The sequence below is a fragment of the Salmo trutta genome, chromosome 5 (assembly GCF_901001165.1).
Source record: "Salmo trutta chromosome 5, fSalTru1.1, whole genome shotgun sequence".
Taxonomy (NCBI): Eukaryota; Metazoa; Chordata; class Actinopteri; order Salmoniformes; family Salmonidae; genus Salmo; species Salmo trutta.
This window is the reverse complement of record NC_042961.1, coordinates 20913111-20938283: the sequence shown is the minus strand read 5'-3', so window position 1 is coordinate 20938283 and position 25173 is coordinate 20913111. Positions and strand designations below refer to the sequence as shown.

General features: G+C 41.9%; 2 protein-coding genes across 2 annotated transcripts in view; both read right to left on the bottom strand.

Moving 5' to 3' along the window:
- The window catches only part of shtn1 (shootin 1), a 42134-nt gene extending 28622 nt beyond the window's left edge, over positions 1-13512 (bottom strand). The window contains exons 1-4 of the mRNA XM_029752912.1: positions 13241-13512; positions 8481-8533; positions 7574-7634; positions 2819-2913 (exon numbers count right to left, since the gene is read on the bottom strand). Coding sequence (XP_029608772.1) covers positions 2819-2913; positions 7574-7634; positions 8481-8533; positions 13241-13313 — 282 coding nt within the window. The 5' untranslated portion in view covers positions 13314-13512. The remainder of the gene's footprint in view (positions 1-2818; positions 2914-7573; positions 7635-8480; positions 8534-13240) is intronic.
- Positions 13513-15045: 1533 nt separating this feature from the next.
- The window catches only part of LOC115193839 (V-type proton ATPase subunit B, brain isoform), a 46664-nt gene continuing 36536 nt past the window's right edge, over positions 15046-25173 (bottom strand). The window contains exons 10-14 of the mRNA XM_029752911.1: positions 18819-18969; positions 18234-18316; positions 17957-18061; positions 17658-17787; positions 15046-16010 (exon numbers count right to left, since the gene is read on the bottom strand). Of these exons, the coding sequence (XP_029608771.1) occupies positions 15868-16010; positions 17658-17787; positions 17957-18061; positions 18234-18316; positions 18819-18969 (612 nt within the window). The 3' untranslated portion in view covers positions 15046-15867. The remainder of the gene's footprint in view (positions 16011-17657; positions 17788-17956; positions 18062-18233; positions 18317-18818; positions 18970-25173) is intronic.

The window sequence follows — 25173 nt, the reverse complement described above, 5'->3', positions numbered from 1 at the left end:
CCTCGCTACATATTCATCGCCAGACCCACTGGCTCCAGGTAATCTATAAGTCTTTGCTAGGTAAAGCTCCGCCTTATCTCAGCTCACTGGTCACGATAACAACACCCACCCGTAGCATGCACTCCAGCAGGTATATCTCACTGGTCATCCCCAAAGCCAACACCTCCTTTGGCCGCCTTTCCTTCCCGTTCTCTGCTGCCAATGACTGGAACGAATTGCAAAAATCGCTGAAGCTGGAGACTTATATTTCCCTCACTAACTTTAAACATCAGCTATCCGAGCAGCTAACCGATCGCTGCAGCTGTACATAGCCCATCTTTAAATAGCCCATCCAATCTACCTACCTCACCCCCACATTGTTTTTATTGACTTTTCTGCTCTTTTGCACACCAGTATTCTACTTGCACATCATCATCTGCACATCTATCACTCCAGTGTTAACTTGCTAAATTGTAATTACTTGCTACTATGGCCTATTTATTGCCTTACATCCTCACGCCATTTGCACACACTGTATATAGATTTTTTCCTATTGTGTTATTGACTGTACACTTGTTTATTCCATGTGTAACTCTGTGTTGTTGTTTGTGTCGCACTGCTTTGCTTTATCTTGGCCAGGTCGCAGTTGTAAATGACAACTTGTTCTCAACTAGCCTACCTGGTTAAATAAAGGTGAAATAAAAATAAAATAAAATAACAAAATCCCTTTAAATTTATACACCTGTTGCTGACAGGTGTATAAATTGAGCACACAGCCATGTAATCTCCATAGACAAAAATTGGCAGTAGAATGACCTTACTGAAGAGCTCAGTGACTATTTTTGTATTTATTTTTATATGTTTTTGTGTAATTTTACCCCCTTTTTCTCCCCAATTTCATGATATTACAATCTTGTCTCATCGCTGCAACTCAACAACGGGCTCGAGAGAGGCGAAGGTCGAGTCATGCGTCCTCCGAAACATGATCCGCCAGCCGCACCAATGTGTCGGAGGAAACACCGTTCAACTGACGGGCTGACTTCGGCTCACAGAATAGGACCGCTGAGTGCTGAAGCACGTAGCGTGCAAAAATCGTCTGTCCTTGGTTGCAACACTCACTACCAAGTTCCAAACTGCCTCTGGAAGCAACGTCAGCACAATAACTGTTCGTGGGCGAGCCGCACACAAGCCTAAGATCACCATGCGCAATGCCAAGCATAGGCTGGAGTGGTATAAAGCTTGCCGCCATTGGACTCTGGAGCAGTGGAAACGTGTTCTCTGGAGTGATGAATCACGCTTCAACATCTGGCAGACCGACAGATGAATCTAGATTTGGCGGATGCCAGGAGAACGCTACCTGCTCGAACGCATTGTGCCGACTGTAAAGTTTGGTGGAGGAGGAATAATGGTCTGGGGCTATTTCTATAGTTTGGGCTAGGCCATTAGTTCCAATGAAGGGAAATGTTATCGCTACAGCACACAATTACATTCTAGACGATTCTGTGCGTCCTACTTTGTGGCAACAGTTTGGGGAAGGCCCTTTCCTGTTTCAGCATGACAATGCCCCGTTCACAAAGCGATGTCCATACAGAAACGGTTTGTCGAGATCAGTGTGGAAGAACTTGACTGACCTGCATGGAGCCCTAACCTCAACCCCATCGAACCCCTTTGGGATGAATTGGAACTCCGACTGCGAGCCAGGCCTAATTGCCCAAAATTAGTGCCCGATCTCAGTAATGCTCTTGTGGCTCAATAGAAGCAAACCCCTGCAGCAATGTTCCAACATCTAGCGGAAAGCCTTCCCAGAAGAGTGGAGGATGTTATAGCAGCAAAGGGAGGACCAACTACATATGCATTTTTTTTTGTAATTTTATTTTACCTTCATTTAACTAGGCAAGTCAGTTAAGAACAAATTCTTAATTTCAATGACAGCCTAGGAACAGTGCCTTGTTCAGGGGCAGAATGACAGATTTTTATCTTGTCAGCTCGGGGATTCAATCTTGCAACCTTCTGGTTAGTAGTCCAATGCTCTAACCACTAGGCTACCTGCCGCATTGCATTGTGAAAGGCAATATGAACATGCATTGCAATGTGAAACATTATTATTTCTAGATGAAAAAGTGACTGGATGAGTTTGTGTGTTGTACTTAGTCAATTGAAAATGTGCTTAGAGTTTTGAAACAACTGTAGTAAGAGTTGTGAAAATGTACCACATACTGTACTTGTGAAAATTGCACTAAAGCAATAAAATAAAACTAATCGAATAGCATTTCAAACATGTCAAAATATGCAAATACATAGATGGCCATATGGATGCCCAATAGCAACTGTAATATCATCAAATAATCCTTATTGAAAGTGCACCATCAGAGTTCTCCCCGGAACATTTTTATTTTTTTAGAAAAGATAAACGTTATAGCAAAAACATTCATATGTGTAGAAAGCACAGCTGCATGTGGCCAACCATGCCTGGCTGGGACTGGATTGTTGGGAGGAGGAGGTATTGTACAGAAGCTCTTCCCCAACCCTGGCAGAACTGCCAGGTGGAAGCAGAGGGCTTCTGTCCAAAGAATTGTGTGTGTAATGATTAGAGTGATGAGTCCAGCTTCAGCGGGCTGAGAAATCACTCTGCCCACTCTGAATCAGACCTAGACATTTGGCAAGCATTTCACAAAATAACTGTACACTGGATTACAGGACCAATTTTTGTACAGAAAATGTTAGTAAAGTTTGAAGAATGATGGTGTCTACAGAGAAATTAGATGCAATATTTGTTTCAAGGGAAGAATTGGAAGCATACAATGGGCAAAGTCCTTCATTGCTCATTAGGCTGACCCACCTTGGAGGCCAGGGCTTCCACACTCTGTCTGCATGTCCTCTCTATGTCAAGGTTATCCTGAATGCTGTTGACCTCTTCAATTACCATGTGGGACACTGTAGGAGAGTGACAGAAACAACACTGTTGAACACCTCCAATCCAGCGTAAACATTGTGCAGTACTTTTTTTTCTTTATCTGCGATTGATTGAATTGGGGCCTAAGTCATTTATCTATTTTTATCAATAGCAGAGTTTATTGTTTTTTTTATTGAACCTTCATTTAACTAGGCAAGTCAGTTAAGAACAATTCTTATTTACAATGACGGCCTACCCCGGCCAAACCTGGAAGACGCTGGGCCAATTGTGCACCGCCCTATGGGGCTCTATGGGATTGTGATACAGCCTGGAATCAAAACAGCTGTGCCACTAGGGAGCCCAAAACTTTTAAGCCTACACTAGATTTCTTGTTGGCATACTGTAGCCTTTTGCCATGTGGTCTGATTCTAAGGTTCACCTTATAGAGCCCCACAGTGGAGGTGTCATAATATCCATAAAACATAGCGGTCAAACAGGGAACTGGTTCCAATCATTTTTCCCATAGGGGATTTTAAAAACACTTAAAATAAGGGCTGTACTTCGTGCAGGCTTACCCTGGCGTGACATTTTGTTAACCGTGTAAATCTCTCTCGGACAAGATTACTTTACCAATATATTCGGTTCTATTTACACCCAGATTCGAAAATCTGGGTGTAAATCATGCAAAGAAAAATTAGAAATCCCTGCGAGCTCCTGCATGTCATCTCTAGCTGACACCTTTGCTAACAGGTATTGTGCCAATTTAAAACTCACACATGACAGTGTGTAAGAAATTTTGCCAATTTATTCATTTCCACATTTAGCTAACATTAGAATTCAGAGATTCTTACCTTTTCCTCGATTCGGCAGTCTCGTCCAGATCATCATGGTATTTGTAGTTCTTTATGATAGCCACATTAGCAGCTAATTCAGATTTCATTTTTGGGGGGTAAATACAGATGAATATATTTATAAAAGTCACCTTCTCCTAGAGAGATTTACACGGTTATCAAAACATCACACCAGGGTAAGCGTACACAAAACACAGCCCTTATTTTAAGTGTTTGTAAAAACCCCTATGGGAAAAAATGAATGGTGGAAAAAAGATTGGAACCAAGATTGACCTCTAGGTTTTATGGGTATTATGACTCATACTGTGGAACTCTATCGGAGCTCATATCTTTATGTTGTTTTATGTTTCAGATTTTTTTTTTTTTTACATGTCTTTGGTTGGAAATATTTAGTTGCTTTTACAATTAGCTTTACATCCCAAGGTTAGAGGTAACGTTACACCTCAAGGATGAGACGACTAGGGAATTGTGCACTTCTTATGCGCTCTTTACAAAACAAGCTAAACAAGATAAACATTAGCATTTCTGTTGACACACTTACTGTGGAATCTGATACTTTTTCTACATTTACTAAGAAATATACTCATGTCAACACAAGGTCACAACACTTGACAATATACACTACTGTTCAAAAGTTTGGGGTCACTTAGAAATGTCCTTGTTTTTGAAAGAAAAGCGCATTTTTTGTCCATTAAAATAACATCAAATGGATCAGAAATACAGTGTAGACATTGTTAATGTTGTAAATTACTATTGTTGCTGGAAACGGCTGATAGTACAGACACCTCACAAGTCCTCAACTGGCAGCTTCATTAAATAGTACCCGCAAAACACCAGTCTCAACGTCAACAGTGAAGAGGCGACTCCGGGATGCTGGCCTTCTAGGCAGAGTTGCAAAGAAAAAGCCATATCTCAGACTGGTCAATAAAAAGAAAAGATTAAGATGGGCAAAAGAACACAGACACTGGACAGAGGAACTCTGCCTAGAAGGCCAGCATCCCGGAGTCACCTCTTCACTGTTGACATTGAGACTGGTGTTTTGCGGGTACTATTTAATGAAGCTGCCAGTTGAGGACTTGTGAGGTGTCTGTTTCTCAAACTAGACACTCGAATATACTTGTCCTCTTGCTCAATTGTGCACCAGGCCCTCCCACTCCTCTTTCTATTCTGGTTAGAGACAGTTTGCGCTGTTCTGTGAAGGGAGTACTACACAGCGTTGAACGAGATCTGCAGTTTCTTGACAATTTCTCGCATGGAATAGCCTTCATGTCTCAGATCAAGAATAGACTGACGAGTTTCAGAAGAAAGTTATTTGTTTCTGGACATTTTGAGCCTGTAATCGAACCCACAAATGCAGATGCTCCAGATACTCAACTAGTCTAAAGAAGGCCAGTTTTATTGCTTCTTTAATCAGGACAACAGTTTTCAGCTGTGCTAACATAATTGCAAAAGGGTTTTCTAATGATCAATTAGAAAACCCTTTTGGATTAGCTAAAACAATGTGCCATTGGAACACAGGAGTGATGGTTGCTGATAATGGGCCTCTGTACGCCTATGTAGATATTCCATTAAAAATCAGCCGTTTCCAGCGACAATGGTCATTTACAACATTAAACATTTCTACACTGTATTTCTGATCAATTTGATGTTATTTTAATGGACAAAAAAAATTGATTTTCTTTCAAAAACAAGGACATTTCTAAGTGACCCCAAACTTTTGAACGGTAGTGTAAGTATGTATGTTTCTGTTTTCTTTTGTGTCAGACATTTGCCATGAACCACATATATTCTCTTTTCAATTTAAAAAGAAGTTAACTAATATTACTAATGCCACTGAGGTCTTATTGATTCTGCTTTCCGGGAAAAATCACAACATCAGTGGAACTATGAAAACACATTTGAGACTATGTAAAACCACTATAGGAAGGTCGAAGAAAACAACCTCCCTGAAACAATGGGTGCATTTTATTACAATTTAATTAATGTCATTGTGTGTTCATGGTCAGACATGACAAATGATTATAGAACCATAATGGATCATTTCACCAGAGTGGTTAGTTAGTGTTTGTTGATGGAAATTGCTGATGGAAACTCAAAAGGGCATGAGATTGACTGTAGGGTAAAATATAAACATTTAGCGACCATTATCTAGCCCCTGATGTAAGACTTTTTAAACTGTGAAGTATAAAAGCTCCCTTTAGCCAAAAAAAAAAAAACTTTCAGAGACACACTTAATGCTCTAAACGTTGACTTCATTTGCAGGCGTAATCACAAACCCCACGAAAAGAGAACAGGCTTACTGCCACTTAACTAATTAAATATTGTGGTCGAAGGGGAAAAATAGGAATTAATGCCGTTAACACAGGCCTATCCCTTCCCAATGACACCTAATTGAAACTTGATGAACGTCTGTGCCTGCGATATCAAAGTTCCTCCTGCACCCTCTCCACATAAGTCATTCAATAGCACTTAGCTGACAGTTTCATCCCAGCATCTCTGTGGCTCCGCTCTTTCACAGACTCCATAATGCCCAACACACTCAACACCAGCAAAGGACGCCTTGAAATAAATTACACGTTAATTGTAATTACTGGTAGACATGGTAAATAAACAGGCCTGGAAGTGGAAAGTGTACAAGTGCGGGGCGACTGGGGTTCTGACATGTCAGAATTGGCAGTCTTAATTGTACGTTTCGGCCTCACCATCATCGCTCCATCTTTTCCTCCCCTCTTTTTCCCCTCCTGTCGGGGAAGACAGTGATTACCCCTGTGCTGACGTGTGGTATAATGGTATCAGCGAGCAGACAGAGCAGTGAATTAAATTGTATCTGCAGCCGTACTGAAGCCTTGATGAGGGGGCAGATGCCTTTGTGGTCTTATCATTATAACACAATGGTCATGTTGTCATCAACCTTGCCATCGTCAATTGAAAAGACGTGATTGTGTGTTGGGGGCTTTTTTTCTCTCCCTCTTCGTCCCGTCGTTTCTTTGTGAATAGGAGCAATTTTCTCAGAGCTATGAAATCACGTAATAGGTCCTAATATGCAGCTGCTTGGCATAGCAAGGCAGCCTCTATTAAATTGGAAGTCAAACAAAATATGTGTTTTTTGGCTGGAGAAATACTAGATGTATGAGCAGAAGCCACATTTATTCAGATGAAAATCCTTCGACTGACGTGATTACAAAGAACAACTATTTCAACCATCTCTGACATATTTATACCTTCTAAAATTCCAGAGATCAAATTACTGGCTTGAGTGGTTTGTGTGACGCATTTTGGTTTTAAGAAAAAAAATCCCTGCGAAAAAAACACAGAAATGCATTGTATTTCAAGCACATTTGTATGTGTGGAAGGAAACAGTAATAGTGGAGAAGATGCAGAGAAGACGCTTTAAGTGTCATTTTGCATTCTGAAGACTAGTATTTACAAAAGAAAATCATATGACTGTACGTTTCTCTGATATAACTAAAGGTTAATCAATTTGCATTGACAGAAGTGGCAAGCATAAGAGTAAACCAAGCCATGTTACCGCCTAAAGGGTGTGCCTTTTACCCAAGGTAAATGACAAACACACATTGTTCATAGTGAGTCCAGGGTTCAAAGGTCACAGCAGCAGAGCTAGTGTGGTTGATAGCATGAAAAGAATGCTGTGGTAAACATTACATAACAGAACTGTAGGTGTTTATAGTCCCTCCTGTACAATCCCTGACTAGTTTCCAATGATGTATATGTTACCAGGAGGAAAACAATAGCAACCTGATATGTAAGAATATCAGATCAATATTAGATCAATCATCTTTGACAAAAGATGGATTTGACTAAAACATATATATAATTTTTATGTTCTCACCTTTTTGAAACTCTTCAAGCCTTTTGACTGCCTCGTCTCTCTCTGCCTGCATCCGTTGACACTGATATGACCAAAGCACAAAAGAGAACAATTTTATTTATTTACATTGGTGTCCTACCTTCATTGAGCCAGTCTATGCAAGATCATACTCCACTTGAACTCAATCTGAGAACGACATTTCAGTGGGAGTACAGCTGAGGTCATGAAGATGATGGACTCTGTAAAAAGGCTTCCCAATATGAACCTATGTGGTGGTGCTATATAAACCACGGTGGTGCTATATAAACCACCACCACATAGCTGAAAGTGAAATGATGAAAGCAGAATCCTCCAAAATCCAGACTACATTGATATCTCCGAGGCACAATGCATACATTACATATGATATGAGATTGAACGTTTATCACAACAGCATGTAAATCTGATATGATACAATTAACGAGCTCTTTTCGCTCTTGAAACCATTGGAGTGAAAGTACTGGCTAGTTCAAAGAGTCCTGAGTAGTATACTATGTACAGGGCAGTTTATGTTCATTTGTTTTGTCTGCCATACTAAAATAACCCCTATCTGGAGAATTGTAGGGAAATGTCACTGATTGAATTTGCCTCCAGGTTTTCCAAGCCATGTCTGCTTTCCAAGCCCTGCTATAGCACCACAATAAAGCATCTCTCTCTCTCTCTCTCTCTCTCTCTCTCTCTCTCTCTCTCTCACACACACACATAGTCTCTCTTTCACACATACAATCATTTAAAAAAATAAGCAAACCTTTATTTTCTTTCATCATTAATCACTATCAATCATTAAGTGCTAACACAGTTGAAATGACGCACACCTCCCCAAGACCTGTTGCATGGATACCTATACACATTAACTGAACAGTTATAACAAGCCTTATACAACACTGACCTCCATGGTGGCTCTCTCATGCTCCCTCTGAAGACCCTCATACTCATGGGCAGCTGTAGGGACCAAAGGATTCCAGTCAGTCATCTTCAACTGTTCATCATCCCATAAGAGGAAACATACTTGAACTCTTATTGGGTTTCTTAAAACAGAACAACCATGTGGAAACATATCTATTAATTCCAACCCAATGGCTGCCTCACATGCTAAGTGAAACGTGACTATTACTCACACCCACCTTAACAATTATCTCAATGCTCTGCTACATATACTTGAGTTAGTTTAGATTAAAACCACACAAAATAATGTTTACCAATATAGAAAGACATGGAATAAAGGTTGTTCCAAACCCAGCTGTTTGTCAAGATCATCAGGGCCTCATGAGCAAGCTTTTTTACAAGGTCTGGGCAGGCTTATGTATGGTTCGCTCCATAAAGCTGCATCTATGAATGCCTGGATCTTTACAAAGAACTGGATGTTGGAATGTATAGCCACTGTGAAAGGAGATTGACAACTTCAACAAAACATGCATTATTTTGATCATCATTTGATGTGGAATCTCTCCCTTGGTCCATTATGTTTCATTCTCAGGAGGCATAACAATAATAGATTCCTACACAGTGCTATGATAAAAGTCTACTACTCTACCTTAACTACTACAGTTGAGGATAACTGACTTACAATGAACAAAAATATAAATGCAACATGCAACAATTTCTAAGATTTTACTGAGTTACAGTTCACATGAGGAAATCAGTCAATTCAAATAAATGAGGCCCTAATATATGGATATCACATGACTGGGAATACAGATATGCATCTGTTGGTCACAGATAACTTTAAATAAGGGGCATGGATCAAAAAAACAGTCAGTACCTGATGTGACCACCATTTGCCTTATGCAGCGCGGCACATCTCCTTCGTATAGAGATGATCAGGCTGTTGATTGTGGCCTGTGGAATGTTGTCCCACTCCTCTTTAATGGCTGTGAGAAGTTGCTGGATATTGACGGGAACTGGAACACGCTAGAGGTCGACCGATTAATCGGAATGGCCAATTAATTAGAGCCGATTTCAAGTTTTCATAACAATCAGTAATCTGTATTTTTGGCCACCGATTTGCCGAATCTTTAAAAAAAATTTTTTACACCTTTATTTAACTAGGCAAGTCAGATTAAGAACACATTCTTATTTTCAATGATGGCCTAGGAACGGGGGTTAACTGCCTTGTTCAGGGGGGATTCGTTTTTGCAACCTTCTGGTTACTAGTCCAAAGCTCTACCCACCTGCCTTACATTGCACTCCACAAGGAGCCTGCATGGCAGGCTGACTACCTGTTACGCGAGGGCAGCAAGAAGCCAAGGTAAGTTGCTAGCTAGCATTAAACTTATAACATAATCACTAGTTAACTACACATGGTTGATGATATTACTAGTTTATCTAACATGTCCTGCGTTGCATATAATCGATGCGTGCCTGTTAATTTCTCATTGAATCACAGCCTACTTCACCAAACGGGTGATGATTTAACAAGCGCATTTGCGAAAAAAACACCGTCGTTGCACCAATGTACCTAACCATAAACATCAATGCCTTTCTTTAAAATCAATACACAAGTATATATTTTTAAACCTGCATATTTAGTTAATATTGCCTGCTAACATGAAATTGTGTCACTGCTCTTGCGTTCATTGCCTGGCTCGTTGCGAACTAATTTGCCAGAATTTTACGTAATTATGACATACCATTGAAGGTTGTGCAATGTAACAGGAATATTTAGACTTAAGGATGCCACCCGTTAGATACAATACGGACCGGTTCCGTATTTCACTGAAAGAAAAAAACGTTTTGTTTTCGAGATGATAGTTTCCGGATTCGACCATATTAATGACCTAAGGCTAGTATTTCTGTGTGTTTATTATATTATAATTAAGTCTATGATTTGATAGAGCAGTCTGACTAAGCGGTGGTAGGCACCAGCAGGCTCGTAAGCATTAATTCAAACGGCACTTTCGTGCGTTTTGTCAGCAGCTCTTCGCAATGCATTGCGCTGTTTATGACTTCAAGCCTGTCAACTCCCAAGATTAGGCTGGTGTAACCGATGTGAAATGGCTAGCTAGTTAGCGGGTGCGCGCTAATAGCGTTTCAAACGTCACTCGCTCTGAGACTTGGAGTAGTTGTTTCCCTTGCTCTACATGGGTAACGCTGCTTCAAGGGTGGCTGTTGTCGATGTATTTCAAGCACATTTGTATGTGTGGAAGGAAACAGTAATAGAGTATAGAGAGAAATAGTCCTATAATTCCTATAATAACTACAACCTAAAACGTCTTACCTGGGAATATTGAAGACTCATGTTAAAAGGAAGCACCTGCTTTCATATGTTCCCATGTTCTGAGCAAGGCACTTAAATGTTAGCTTTCTTACATGGCACATATTGCACTTTTACTTTCTTCTCCAACACTTTGTTTTTGCATTATTTAAACCAAATTGAACATGTTTCATTATTTATTTGAGGATAAATTAATTTTATTGATGTATTATATTAAGTTAAAATAAGTGTTCATTCAGTATTGTTGTAATTGTCATTATTACAAATAAATAAAATAAATTGAAAAAAAATTGGCCGATTAATCGGAAGCGGCTTTTTTTGGGTCCTCCAATAATCGGTATCGGCGCTGAAAAATCATAATTGGTCGACCTCTAGAACACGCTGTCATACACGTTGATCCATAGCATCCCAAACATGCTCAATGGGTGACATATCTGGTGAGTATGCAGGCCATGGAAGAACTGGGACATTATCAGCTTCCAGGAATTATGTACAGATCCTTGGGACATGTGGCTGTGCATTATCATACTGAAAGATGAGGTGATGGCGGTGATTGAATGGCATGAAAATGGGCCTCTGGATCTCATCACGGTATCTCTGTGCATTCAAATTGCCATCGATTAAATGCATAAAATGTTGTCCGTAGCTTATGTCAACCCATACCATAACCGCACCATCACGAGGCACTCTGTTCACAACGTTGACATCAGCAAACTGCTCACCCACACAACGCCATACTGCCATCTGCCCGGTACAGTTGAAACTGTGATTCATCTGTGAAGAGCACACTTCTCCAACATGCCAGTGGCCATCGAAGGTGAGCACTTGCCCACTGAAGTCGGTTACGACGCCGAACTGCAGTCAGGTCAAGACCTCGGTTGAGGACGACGAGCACGCAGATGAGCTTCCCTGAGACGGTTTCTGACAGTTTGAGCAGAAATTCTTTGGTTGTGCAAACCCAAAGTTTCATCAGCTGTCTGGGTGGCTGGTCTCAGACAATCCTGCAGGTAAAGAAGCCAGATGTGGAGGTCCTGGGCTGGCGTGATTACACGTGGTCTGTGGTTGTGAGGCCGATTGGTCGTACTGCCAAATTCTCTAAAACGACGTTGGAGGAGGTTTATGGTTGAGAAATTCACATTAAATTCCCTGGCAACAGGGAAATCAGTCAGCATGCCAATTGCACGCTCCTTTAAAACTTGAGACATTTGTGGCATTGTGTGATAAAACTGCACCTTTTATTGTCCCCAGCATAAGGTGCACCAGTTTAATGATCATGCTGTTTAATCAGCTTCTTGATATGCCACACCTGTCAGGTGGATGGAATATAATGGCAAAGGAGAAATGCTCACTAACAGGGATGTAAACAAATTTGTGCACCAAATTTGAGAGAAATAAGCTTTTTGTGCATATGGACAATTTCTGGAATCTTTTTTTCAGCTCATGAAACCAACACTTTATGTGTTGCGTTTTCTATTTCTGTTAAGTGTATATGTAACATAATCAGCATTGGTTGCTTAGTAGATACCCTACCGTGAGGCACTGCGCATTCATATTTAAATCTGAAAACCTGGTCAAGTACTGTTTCCTTTAGGGTACAACATTCAGGTCACGTGAATACTCAACACTGCTGCTCTAACACCACATCATGCTGGTTAACCGCACCCTACCCCCAACGCCTCCACACTCTGAATGTAGTGATTCATTTTTGCTGGAGTTGCACACTCAATGTGTATTCATATGGTGTTCCAAATAATATGCAGGTGATTCAGAGGGCTCAGACTACACTGACCTCGTATGCACCTTTTGTTATTCCCCCTTACGATGTGTCTGGAAACATTTATTGAATTAAGAAATATGAGGAACAGAAAGAGTTTAAATCAAGTGTGATGACCATCCGTTGTGAATTCATGTCTGTTTTGTGGTGAGAGAAATAAGCCTAGAACTTCTGAGGAAGTTCTATATATATATGGCTAAAGAAAGACGCAGAATGACGCCTGAGAACTTCCTCAGAAGTCTACTATTGTTATTCAATAGACATGGCAAGGTCTTTCTTCAGCAAGGGCAAATTAAAAAGGTGTGCAAAATAAACAAAAAAACATAGATAAGACCCCTCAGATAAAGTTCTAGGCTACATTATTCCTTACACAATTTACCCTTGCCCTGAACGCAACAGCGCGCTAACTAATGAGTACTAAACTGTACAGACACAAATGAAGACAGAAAAAGTCATACGTTTAATTCAAGTTAGGTTACATTCGAGTTGAAGACGTGTTATTTACAATTGGCTGCGTATCCATGTTTAATGTCAACGGTTAACATCAGTGCAGGCTATGAAAGAGCTGGAGTCATCGAACTGCAAATACATAACGAACATTTCGAACAGAAAGCTACAGCCTTCACTATAACCTAGCCATGCGACTTAGAATAACTCTTACCTTGATTGGACAGCTCTGTAATACGTTTCATTTGAAATAGTTCCTCTTGGGCCGCCATTGTGAGAAAGTACATTTACAGTACACATCGAGGTGGTTACACATTACGTGCAACAGGAAATACCTTGATACCTTGACACACCTGTGCACAAATCTCACCTTTGGCCATTGTTAAATCTGATTTAGGTTTCGAATGCTTGTTTTTTCCCCTGATCAACGGTTTCTGTTGACTTGGAACTACAGTGCATTCGGGAAGTATTCAGACCCCTTGGCTTTTTCCACATTTTGTTATGCTACAGCCTTGTTCTAAAATCTATTAAATAGTTTTTTCCCCTCATCAATCTACACACAATACCCATAATGACAAAGCAAAAACAAGTTTTTCGAAATTTGTACAAATTGGAGTCTTCTTGGGTATGACGCTACAAGCGTGGCACACCTGTATTAAGGGAGTTTCTCCCAATCTTCTGTGCAGATCCTCTCAGGCTCTTGTTAGGTTGGATGGGGAGTGTCGCTGCACAGCTATTTTCAGGTCTCTCTCGATGTTCAATCAGGTTCAAGTCCGAGCTCTGGCTGGGCCACTCAAGGACAATGAGACTTGTCCCAAAGCTACTCCTGCTTTGTCCTGTTGGAAGGTGAACTTTCACCCCAGTCTGAGGTCCTGGGCGCTCCGGTGCAGGTTATCAAGGATCTCTTTGTACTTTGCTCCGTTCAGCTTTCCCTCGATCCTGACTAGTCTCCCAGTCCCTGCCGCTTAAAAAGCATCCCAACAGCATGCTGCCACCACCATGCTTCACCTTAGCCAGATTTCCTCCAGATGTGACGCTTGGCATTCATGCCAAAGACTTCAATCTTGGTTTCATGAGACCAGAGAATCATGTTAATCATGGTCTGGGAGTCCTTTTAGGTGCCTTTTTACAAACTCCAAGCGGGCTGTCATGTGCCTTTTACTGAGAAGTGGCTTCCATCTGGCCACAGCCATAAAGGCATGATTAGTGGAGTGCTGCAGAGATGGGAGAGTCTTCCAGAAGGACAACCATCTCCACAGAGGAACTCCAGAGCTCTGCCAATGACCATTGGGTTCTTGGTCACCTCCCTGACCAAGGCCCTTCTCCCCCGATTGCTCAGTTTGGCCGGGCGGCCAGCTCTAGGAAGAGTTTTGGTGGTCTCAAATTTCATCCATTTAAGAACGATGGAGGCCACTGTATTCTTGGGGACCTTCAGTGCTGCAGAAATGTCTTGGTACCCTTCCCCAAGTCTGTGCCTCGACACAATATTGTCTCGGAGATCTACGGACAATTCCTTCGACCTCATGGCTTGGTTTTTTCTATGATATGCACTGTCAGCTGTGGGACTTTATATAGACAGGTGTGTGCCTTTCTAAATCATGTCCAATCAAATTAATTGACCCGTTTCCATTGATTATCCTCGAAACATCAAGGATGATCAATGGAAACAGGATTCACCTTAACTCAATTTCAAGTCTTATAGGTAAGGGTCTGAATACTGTTTACATTTTTATATAACACATTCGCAACAATTTCTAAAGTTTTCACTGTCATTATGGGGTATTGTGTGTAGATTGATGAGGGGGAAAAAAATAATTGTATACATTTTTGAATAAGGCTGTAACGTAACAAAATCTGGAAAAAGTCAAGGGGTCTGAATACTTTCCGAATGCACTGTATATATGGTCTGTGTCTTGGGCAATTAATATTACAAATAATGTAGGCTGTGTGTGAGAAACTACCAACCTCAATATTAGGTGTGTGCACTGTCTGGTGAGATTACAAACATGTCACCCTTCATAATTCTAAAATACATTTATTTATGGACAGGAAAACACAGGAATCAATGCACACACAGATCCGATTTCTGCAAACAAAGAATTAGCAATGCAACAGGGGAATGTTTAGTATTATTTTTCTTTTAACAGCACACACATACAGCAAACAATGTAAACAATTTTCTTTTGATAGTAATTACACCAAGCAACAGAGGCCAAAAAGAAATAATCAATCACAGTTCATACAAAAGGTCTATATCTACAACAGAATTTCAAGTGGCCCAAAAGTTTGTCGAATATCAAAACCCTTACCTCACGCCTATAAAAGTAAACATTTAAGTACCAATGATGTTCGGTCTAATACATTAAAGTACGTCATGACACTTTGACCTCCTGGGTGGTGAAGTCCTACAATTTCAGATATGGTTAAGAAGTAATTTCCCCCTATCTGAAATAAGTGCTACCTTCAGGGTGACAAACATATTGGACAAATTCAAACCATTGAAATGTAAAAGAGAACATAACAATTCCTGTCAAGCTCTAATGTATAGGATGTTTTTATATTTTTGGAAGGTTGAATTTAGTTTAGGTGGGGACAACATTCAATAAACAAATACCCCAATAAATAACAGGATCATTCTTTGATTTAAGGGCAAGTTCACATCTCTGAACAAAATGTAGAGATACAATCACAGACACTATCCATACGAGTTTCTGGACACAGATACAGTAGAATACATCTAGAGGGAGCTGAGATCATTGGTCTGTTCTCTGAGTGGTCGGGGGTCAACACTTGTCTAAGGGGGTGCGCGGATTGGGGGGGGTTCAGAGCAGCTGAAGGCGCTCAGTGACGAGCGGCAGACTCCCTCGGGTAGAACTCGGCCAGGGTGCTCTGGGGAATCCTCTTCAGCATCTCTTTGGGGAAGATTCGGAGCAGCTGCCAGCCAATGTCCAGGGTCTCATAGACGGTCCTGTTGTCATAGGGGCCTGAGGGGTGAGGTGAAAGCATTTTAGGTCTCGAATGCTGCAACATTTGACAATATTATTTATGACGACTAGTTGACAATTGACTCATTCAGTGGTTTAAATAGGAGCATAAATACAACAATATCCCCCAGTGATTGAGATCTTTTTCATAACACTTGTTGTAGTCGACTCAAGTCAATGTCAGGTCATGGCGCTAACATGTCTGAAATGCACCCCATCCTACCTCACAGCTTACTCTGTCGGGAAAGATATTATTGATAGACTAGATATTAAGTCAATCATATGGTGCCACAACAGGTTTAAATGCAGTATATCCCTGTGATGCATAGCCTACAGTAGTGCAATCCCTACTTTTCAATCTTATCAAATCACATTTTATTGGTCGCATACACATATTTAGCAGATGTTATTGCGGGTGTAGCGAAATGCTTGTAAATCATCTGAAGGACAAGACGACTGAGCGGCAGGCTCTTGTTCTTTGCCGAAAAGATGGCTCCATTTGTCTCTGTTTCAAAAGAGACAAGATATGCAAAAGTCTGAGACGACACTTGCGTTTCACGGTATTTTAATTTAATTCAGTAGACTCATCAATTCTAATGAGATTCTAATTTTAATGGATCGCATTAGGCTTTGACTCAAGGATATTCAGGCTCACTATACACTAGGCTGGATGGAAAAGCTCACAAATCCTTGCTTTAGCAATCTCATCACTCCAAGGACAAGTGTGAGAATAAGTACGGCATAATGCTTTGATGACACACGTCGCTGAATGACTTGTTGCATCTGACACCACGGTGTTGAAAAAGACCAACAGTATGTGTCTGACATGAAGTTTGCCATTGGTTTTGCTGGTAAAAAATAATCATGCCTGAAGGCATTGAAAATAACTTAATAGATTTCTCCTCAATGTACTTCAGGAAGTAGCAATAACAGCATGCAATGCCAAATAGGGCATATCTTGTCCTTTGTTAGAGCTAAGATCTGTCAAATCGCAGTAAAAGATATTTCAAAAATCAAGCTATGCAACATTTTATAATATTCAATAACATTATTAATCCAATAATACTATTTTTTATATTTCATTGGGCAAAATCAATCTCCATTTTAATATCACACTTGAATGATAGCGCTATGCAGGGTGGATTTCTGGTAATAAGGTCAGAGACCTAGGGCAACACAAAATGGGTCACGATTTCAAGGAATGAGTGGAATGAAGGTAGCATAAACATAAGATACAGGAGAAGCCAAGGTGGCAAAGGTATAATATCTCATATTTAAATGTAACAGTATTTAGACAAGTAAATAAAACCACCAGACAAGATCTCAGAGCATGCGAGTGTCAATGACCTGGCCGAGTGCAGCAAAATGCCTCCCACTTAACGGTGTGAAAAGACTGCCAACACTCCCATTTATTCTGTTACCAAATACCTGACCCCGGGGGAATGTCACATACAGCGCGGTTGCCGTGCTCCCGTTTGCACCTTTTGATTTCATACAACCAGAATTTCAGGTTGTTATTGTAAAAGAGAAGTGTATTCTCAATGACTTACCTGGTTAAAATTTTCAAATAGTTTCAATAGCCATGCGCTCTGCATGTGGTGCTACCGTCATAGGTCGAGTCTCATCCGTTTTTTTTCAGTGTCTTACCCTGAGCGATGAAGTTCTTCTCAAACTTCTGCAGGAACTCCAGGTAGAGCAGATCATCGGAGGTGAGGGCCTCCTCTCCGACCACGGCCTTCATGGCCTGCACGTCCTTACCAATGGCATAGCAGGCATACTGAGAGGGACAGAGGCACGGGGACGGAGAGAGGGAGAGAAAAGAGTGGGGGAGGTCAGAAAGTTGAAGTCGTTCCATGCAACAAACAATGAATGTGTATTGTGGCTCAATAGAAATTAGGCTTGGTTATAGAGGATATTGTGGCAGTGTGCAGAGTGACAATAACTACCAGCTGGTTGGAGACATCAGCATGGTCTTTACGGGTCATTCCTTCACCGATGGCGGACTTCATCAATCGAGACAGAGAGGGCAGCACATTGATGGGTGGGTAGATCTGAAGGGAAAGCATGAAATAAGAGAAGTCAATATTCAACCAAGAAATAGTAAACAAATTATCATTGGACAATTGTCAGGAGAGAGAATGACAGTACTCAATAGCTAGAGACACTATTTAATAGCGAGGTCCCAAGGGGTTGTTCGGAGACGAAAAGCGAGAATGGGAATACCTGTCTGTTGTGCAGCTGTCGGTCCACATAGACCTGTCCCTCAGTGATGTACCCAGTGAGATCAGGAATGGGATGGGTGATATCTGGAACACACAGTTTACGTGGAAGTCAAGAGATAATATCCAGGATTCAAGTCACGCTAAATCATGGGCCTTCATCAAACCAATACACGCCCACAATCAAACACATGCACTGAGCACAGTCCTAGATCACTTTGCCCAAAAGAAATGTCAGGAACCAGGCATACACTTTAAATGACTACAACTTACAGTTTAAGGACATTAAAACAAGTGTTTTTATCTACATCCCCAATTTTAGTGCTCTAAAATATGCTGGCACAAATGTTATCTGATGTTAAAAAGGGGGGACTCCCATTCGAAAACAGACTGGAGGCCCATCACAGAAGTCGCTATAGTAACGGCAAGCATAACAAATATAACTTTTTTGTGCTCGTCAAACCCAGACGAAAACAGGAGATTCAACGGAATTGCTCATGTAAAAAGTTAAGAAATAAAAATATATTTAAATATTAAAAAAATAAAAATCTAGGTTGTTTTTCTTCTGAGAAAAGCTGCCATGTCTCACCATCATTGGGCATGGTGAGAATGGGTATCTGAGTGATGGAGCCATTCCTGCCCTCCACTCTGCCGGCACGCTCGTAGATGGTAGCCAGATCCGTGTACATGTAACCGGGAAAACCACGACGGCCAGGGACTTCCTCTCTGGCAGCTGACACCTGGGGAAACATGGGACATACAAGTGAGCCATAAGTGGAACCAGGGTATAAAAGATGGGACCCCGAACACAAACTACTCCACTTCTGAACATGAGCATGAACTCATTCATTCATTTATAGCAGGGTTTCCCTAACTCAGTCCTCAAAACCCCAAGGGGTGCACATTTTGGTCTTTGCCCTAGCACTACAGAGCCGATTCAAAAACAGTCAACTAATCATCAAGCTTTGATCATTTGAGTCAGCTGTGTAGTGTTCAGGCAAAAACCAAAACATGCACCCCTTGGAGTCCAGAGGAGAGACACACACACAGTACCAGTCAAAAGCTGACACACCTACTCATTCAAGGGTTTTTCAGATTTTGTATATATACACACACACTGCTCAAAAAAATAAAGGGAACACTTAAACAACACAATGTAACTCCAAGTCAATCACACTTCTGTGAAATCAAACTGTCCACTTAGGAAGCAACACTGATTGACAATAAATTTCACATGCTGTTGTGCAAATGGAATAGACAACAGGTGGAAATTATAGGCAATTAGCAAAACACCCCCAATAAAGGAGTGGTTCTTCAGGTGGTAACCACAGACCACTTCTCAGTTCCTATGCTTCCTAGATGATGTTTTGGTCACTTTTGAATGCTGGCGGTGCTTTCACTCTAGTGGTAGCATGAGACGGAGTCTACAACCCACACAAGTGGCTCAGGTAGTGCAGCTCATCCAGGATGGCACATCAATGCGAGCTGTGGCAAGAAGGTTTGCTGTGTCTGTCAGCGTAGTGTCCAGAGCATGGAGGCGCTACCAGGAGACAGGCCAGTACATCAGGAGACGTGGAGGAGGCCGTAAGAGGGCAACAACCCAGCAGCAGGACCGCTACCTCCGCCTTTGTGCAAGGAGGAGCACTGCCAGAGCCCTGCAAATTGACCTCCAGCAGGCCACAAATGTGCATGTGTCTGCTCAAACGGTCAGAAACAGACTCCATGAGGGTGGTATGAGGGCCCGACGTCCACAGGTGGGGGTTGGGCTGACAGCCCAACACCGTGCAGGACGTTTGGCATTTGCCAGAGAACACCAAGATTGGCAAATTCGCCACTGGCGCCCTGTGCTCTTCACAGATGAAAGCAGGTTCACACTGAGCACATGTGACAGACGTGACAGTCTGGAGACGCCGTGGAGAACGTTCTGCTGCCTGCAACATCCTCCAGCATGACCAGTTTGGCGGTGGGTCAGTCATGGTGTGGGGTGGCATTTCTTTGGGGGGGCCGCACAGCCCTCCATGTGCTCGCCAGAGGTAGCCTGACTGCCATTAGGTACCGAGATGAGATCCTCAGACCCCTTGTGAGACCATATGCTGGTGCGGTTGGCCCTGGGTTCCTCCTAATGCAAGACAATGCTAGACCTCATGTGGCTGGAGTGTGTCAGCAGTTCCTGCATTGATGCCATCGACTGGCCCGCCTGTTCCCCAGACCTGAATCCAATTGAGCACATCTGGGACATCATGTCTCGCTCCATCCACCAACGCCACGTTGCACCACAGACTGTCCAGGAGTTGGAAGATGCTTTAGTCCAGGTCTGGGAGGAGATCCCTCAGGAGACCATCCGCCACCTCATCAGGAGCATGCCCAGGCAATGTAGGGAGGTCATACAGGCACGTGGAGGCCACACACACTACTGAGCCTCATTTTGACTTGTTTTAAGGACATTACATCAAAGTTGGATCAGCCTGTAGTGTGGTTTTTCACTTTAATTTTGAGTGTGACTCCAAATCCAGACCTCCATGGGTTGATAAATTGGATTTCCATAGATTATTTTTGTGTGATTTTGTTGTCAGCACATTCAACTATGTAAAGGAAAAAGTATTTAATAAGATTATTTCATTCATTCAGATCTAGGATGTGTTATTTTCCCTTTATTTTTTTGAGCAGTGTATATTTTTTTACATTGTACAATAATAGCGAAGACATCAAAACGATGAAATAACATAGGGAATCATGTAGTATGCAAAAAAAAAGTGTTATAAAAATCGAATTTAATTTTACATTTGAGATTCGTCAAAGTAGCCTCCCTTTGCCTTGATGACAGCTTTGCAGACTCTTGGCATTCTAAACTCAGCAAAAAAAGAACCGTCCCTTTTTCAGGATCCTGTCTTTCAAAGATAATTAGTAAAAATCCAAATAACTTCACCAAAAGAAAGATGCCCAGGGTCCCTGCTCATCTGCGTGAACGTGCCGTAGGCATGCTGCAAGGAGGCATGAGGACTGCAGACGTGGCCAGGGCAATAAATTGCTATGTCCGTACTGTGAGACGCCAAAGACAGCGCTACAGGGAGACAGGACAGACAGCTGATCGCCCTCGCAGTGGCAGACCACGTGTAACAACACCTGCACAGGATTGGTACATCCGAACATCATATCTGCAGGATGGCAACAACAACTGCCCGAGTTACATCAGGAACGCACAATCCCTCCATCAGTGCTCAGACTGTCCACAATAGGCTGAGAGAGGCTGGACTGAGGGCTTGTAGGTCTGTTGTAAGGTAGGTCATCAGTAAACATCACCGGCAACAACGTCGCCTACGGGCACAAACCCACCGTCGCTAGACCAGACAGGACTGGCAAAAAGTGCTCTGCACAGACGAGTCGCGGATTTGTCTCACCAGGGGTGACAACACCATTCTGTATACATCTGGCCCTTTGGACACTGTGTTAACAAACGTCTAAATGAGCTTCAATGCCATACAACACTCCTTCCGTGGCCTCCAACTGCTCTTAAAAACGCTAGTAAAACTAAATGCATGCTCTTCAACCGATTGCTGCCCGCACCCGCCCGTCCGCCTAGCATCACTACTCTGGACGGTTCCGACTTAGAATATGTGGACAACTACAAATACCTAGGTGTCTGGCTAGACTGTAAACTCCCCTTCCAGACTCATTAAGCATCTCCAATCCAAAATTAAATCTAGAATCGGCTTTCTATTTCTCAACAAAGCCTCCTTCACTCATGCTGCCAAACATACCCTCGTAATACTGACTATCCTGCCGATCCTTGACTTCGGCGATGTCATTTACAAAATAGCCCCCACCTTCTCCTCAGCAAATTTGATGCAGTCTATCACAGCGCCATCCGTTTTGTCACAAAAGCCTCATATACTACCCACCATTGCGACCTGTATGCTCTCGTTGGCTGGTCCTCGCTACATATACGTCGCCAAACCCACTGGCTCCAGGTCATCTATAAGTCTTTGCCAGGTAAAACTCCGCCTTATCTCAGCTCACTGGTCACCATAGCAGCACCCACCCGTAGCACGCACTCCAGCAGGTATATTTCACTAGTCATCCCCAAAGTAAACACCTCATTTGGCCGCCTTTCCTTCCAGTTCTCTGCTGCCAATGAATGGAACGAATTGCAAAAATCACTGAAGTTGGAGACATATCTCCCTCACTAACTTCAAGCATTGGCTGTCAGAGCAGCTTACCGATCGCTGCAGCTGTACACAGCCCATCTGTAAACAGCCCATCCAATCAACTACCTACCTTATCCCCATAGGTTTTTTTCTGCTCTTTTGCACACCAGTACTTCTACATCCTCATCTATAATACCAGTGTTAATTGCTAAATTGTAATTACTTCGCCACTATGGCCCATTTATTGCCTTACTTCATTTGCACACACTGTATACAGATTTTCTGTTGTGTTATTGACTGTACATTTGTTGATCCCATGTGTAACTCTGTTCTTTTTGTTGCACTGCTTTGCTTTATCTTGGCCAGGTCGCAGGTGTAAATGAGAACTTGTTCTCAACTGGCCTACCTGGTTAAATAAAGGTGAAATAAAAAATAATAATAATTTAAAAAAAGGGGTCAGATTCACATTTATCGTCGAAGGAATGAGTGTTACACTGAGGCCTGTACTCTATAGCAGGATCGATTTGGAGGTGGAGGGTCCGTCATGGTCTGGGGCGGTGTGTCACAGCATCATCGGACAGAGCTTGTTGTCATTGCAGGCAATCTCAACGCTGTGCGTTACAGGGAAGACATCCTCCTCAATCATGTCGCACCCTTCCTGCAGGCTCATCCTGACATTACCCTCCAGCATGACAATGCCACCAGCCATACTGCTCGTTCTGTGCGTGATTTCCTGCAAGACAGGAATGTCAGTGTTCTGCTATGGCCAGCGAAGATCCCGGATCTCAATCCCATTGAGCACATCTGGGACCTGTGGGATCGGAGGTTGAGGGCTAGGGCCACTCCCCCCAGAAATGTCCGGGAACTTGCAGGTGCCTTGGTGGAAGAGTGGGGTAACATCTCACAGCAAGAACTGCCAAATCTGGTGCAGTCCATGAGGAGGAGACGCACTGCAATACTTAATGCAGCTGGTGGCCACACCAGATACTGACTGTTACTTTTGATTTTGACCCCTCCTTTATTCAGGGACACATTATTCAATTTCTGTTAGTCACATGTCTGTGGAACTTGTTCAGTTTATGTCGCAGTTGTTGAATCTTATGTTCATACAAATATTTACATATATTAAGTTTGCTGAAAATAAACGCAGTTGACAGTGAGCGGAGATTTCTTTTTTTGCTGAATTTACACACACACACACACACACACACACACACACTCTCTCTAAAGGAGGACAAAATAATAGGAATTGGATTTGACTAATAACATGTACTATATTCTCATTTAAATCACCTGTTGTGAAGTGTTACTCAAAATCACCAAAAGGAGGTCAAGCATTGACATTTTCTCAGCAGACAAAGTATAAAATAAATGACTCAGAACCCAGGCCAAAGCACTGTTCAAATTGTTCAGTTAGTTGAATTCAGAGCAGAAAGGCACTTGCATTCATCCTGAGCTCCAGAGGACGGAGATAGCCAACACTTGTGAATTAAATTCAAAACTCGACCTTCGAGCGGGTGAATGGGAAAATAAGTTAAATGTTAATGCCCCTTGTCAGTCTTTGTAAGTGGTTAAATACCCTACAAGCCAGAGTCTTAGCCGAGGCATTATTGAAACAGCACGTGTGCCAAAGGTTACAGGCAGAGAACGAGGGAAGGGAGGGGGGGTATGTTTTCAGATGAACATAAAACATTTCAAACGCTTGTTGTGCGGCTAGAATATTGAAACATCAGAACATGTTCTGCTACATAAGGAATATTACAGGCATAAGAGATGAGAATGTCTGTCTCACCACAGAAAGCTTCACACTAAGCTTCTGAGAATTAAGTCAAGGCATTCCCAGAAGGCCACATTATGCTGCCTTTCACTGAGAACACAAGGAGACATTAGAGAGTTCATCAATTGGCCAACACCTCCTGAGATGTTTAGGAGCCAAAGTTTGGTAGTCCAAACTACTTCCTCTTGAAATAGTGTTACTATTGCTGGGGGATTCTGTGCTAGTTATCAACATATGTGCAGGGGTTAAAGCAACAACAAAAAATCCCATGACTGACACTTAAGTCTCTCAGATCGATTGTCTGCGGCCAAGTTAACTTTCTTACACGAAAAGGGAGGTTATGATCATCATTACGGATCGAGGATAATTTTGTACATGTATTAAACAGAGTTTGACCAATTCCAGTCCCCAATTCCAGTCCAAACCACGCTTGAAACTCGTAAAACTGTATTTGTAAAACGATGTCATGTGCAATTAAAAGAAGAGTAGAGAAATAAACATGGTAGCAATGTAAAACTGGGATCCAAAACTGCTTTCAAAATACATTTGCCAAAACTGCTTTCAAAAGTGTTTTCCCACAAATACATTAAGAATTGTTGTGCATTGACTGCTTGTCAAAATACGTTTCCCTCAGGTAGCCTAGTGGTTAGAGCGTTGGGCCAGTAACCAAAAAGTTGCTTGATCGAATCCTTGAGCTGACAAAGTAAAAATCTGTCGTTCTGCCCCTGAACAAGGTAGTTAACCCACTGTTCCTAGGCCATCATTGTAAATAAGAATTTGTTCTTAACTGACTTCCCTAGTTAAATAAAAGGTTAAAATAATATTTGTATTTTTTTATTATCCCACATAGAACACACAACTAGGTAAACTACTCTGGAGTTGTCTGGTTTTGTTTTAAATGACATGGTATTTATTTGGGAATATATTTCGTAGAACAGACATGCTTCTGTCTATATTCGTTTATATCATCTCCATAGTCCAATTCATTATCTTTTGGGGTTTGACTGGTCTGAGGGTTGATC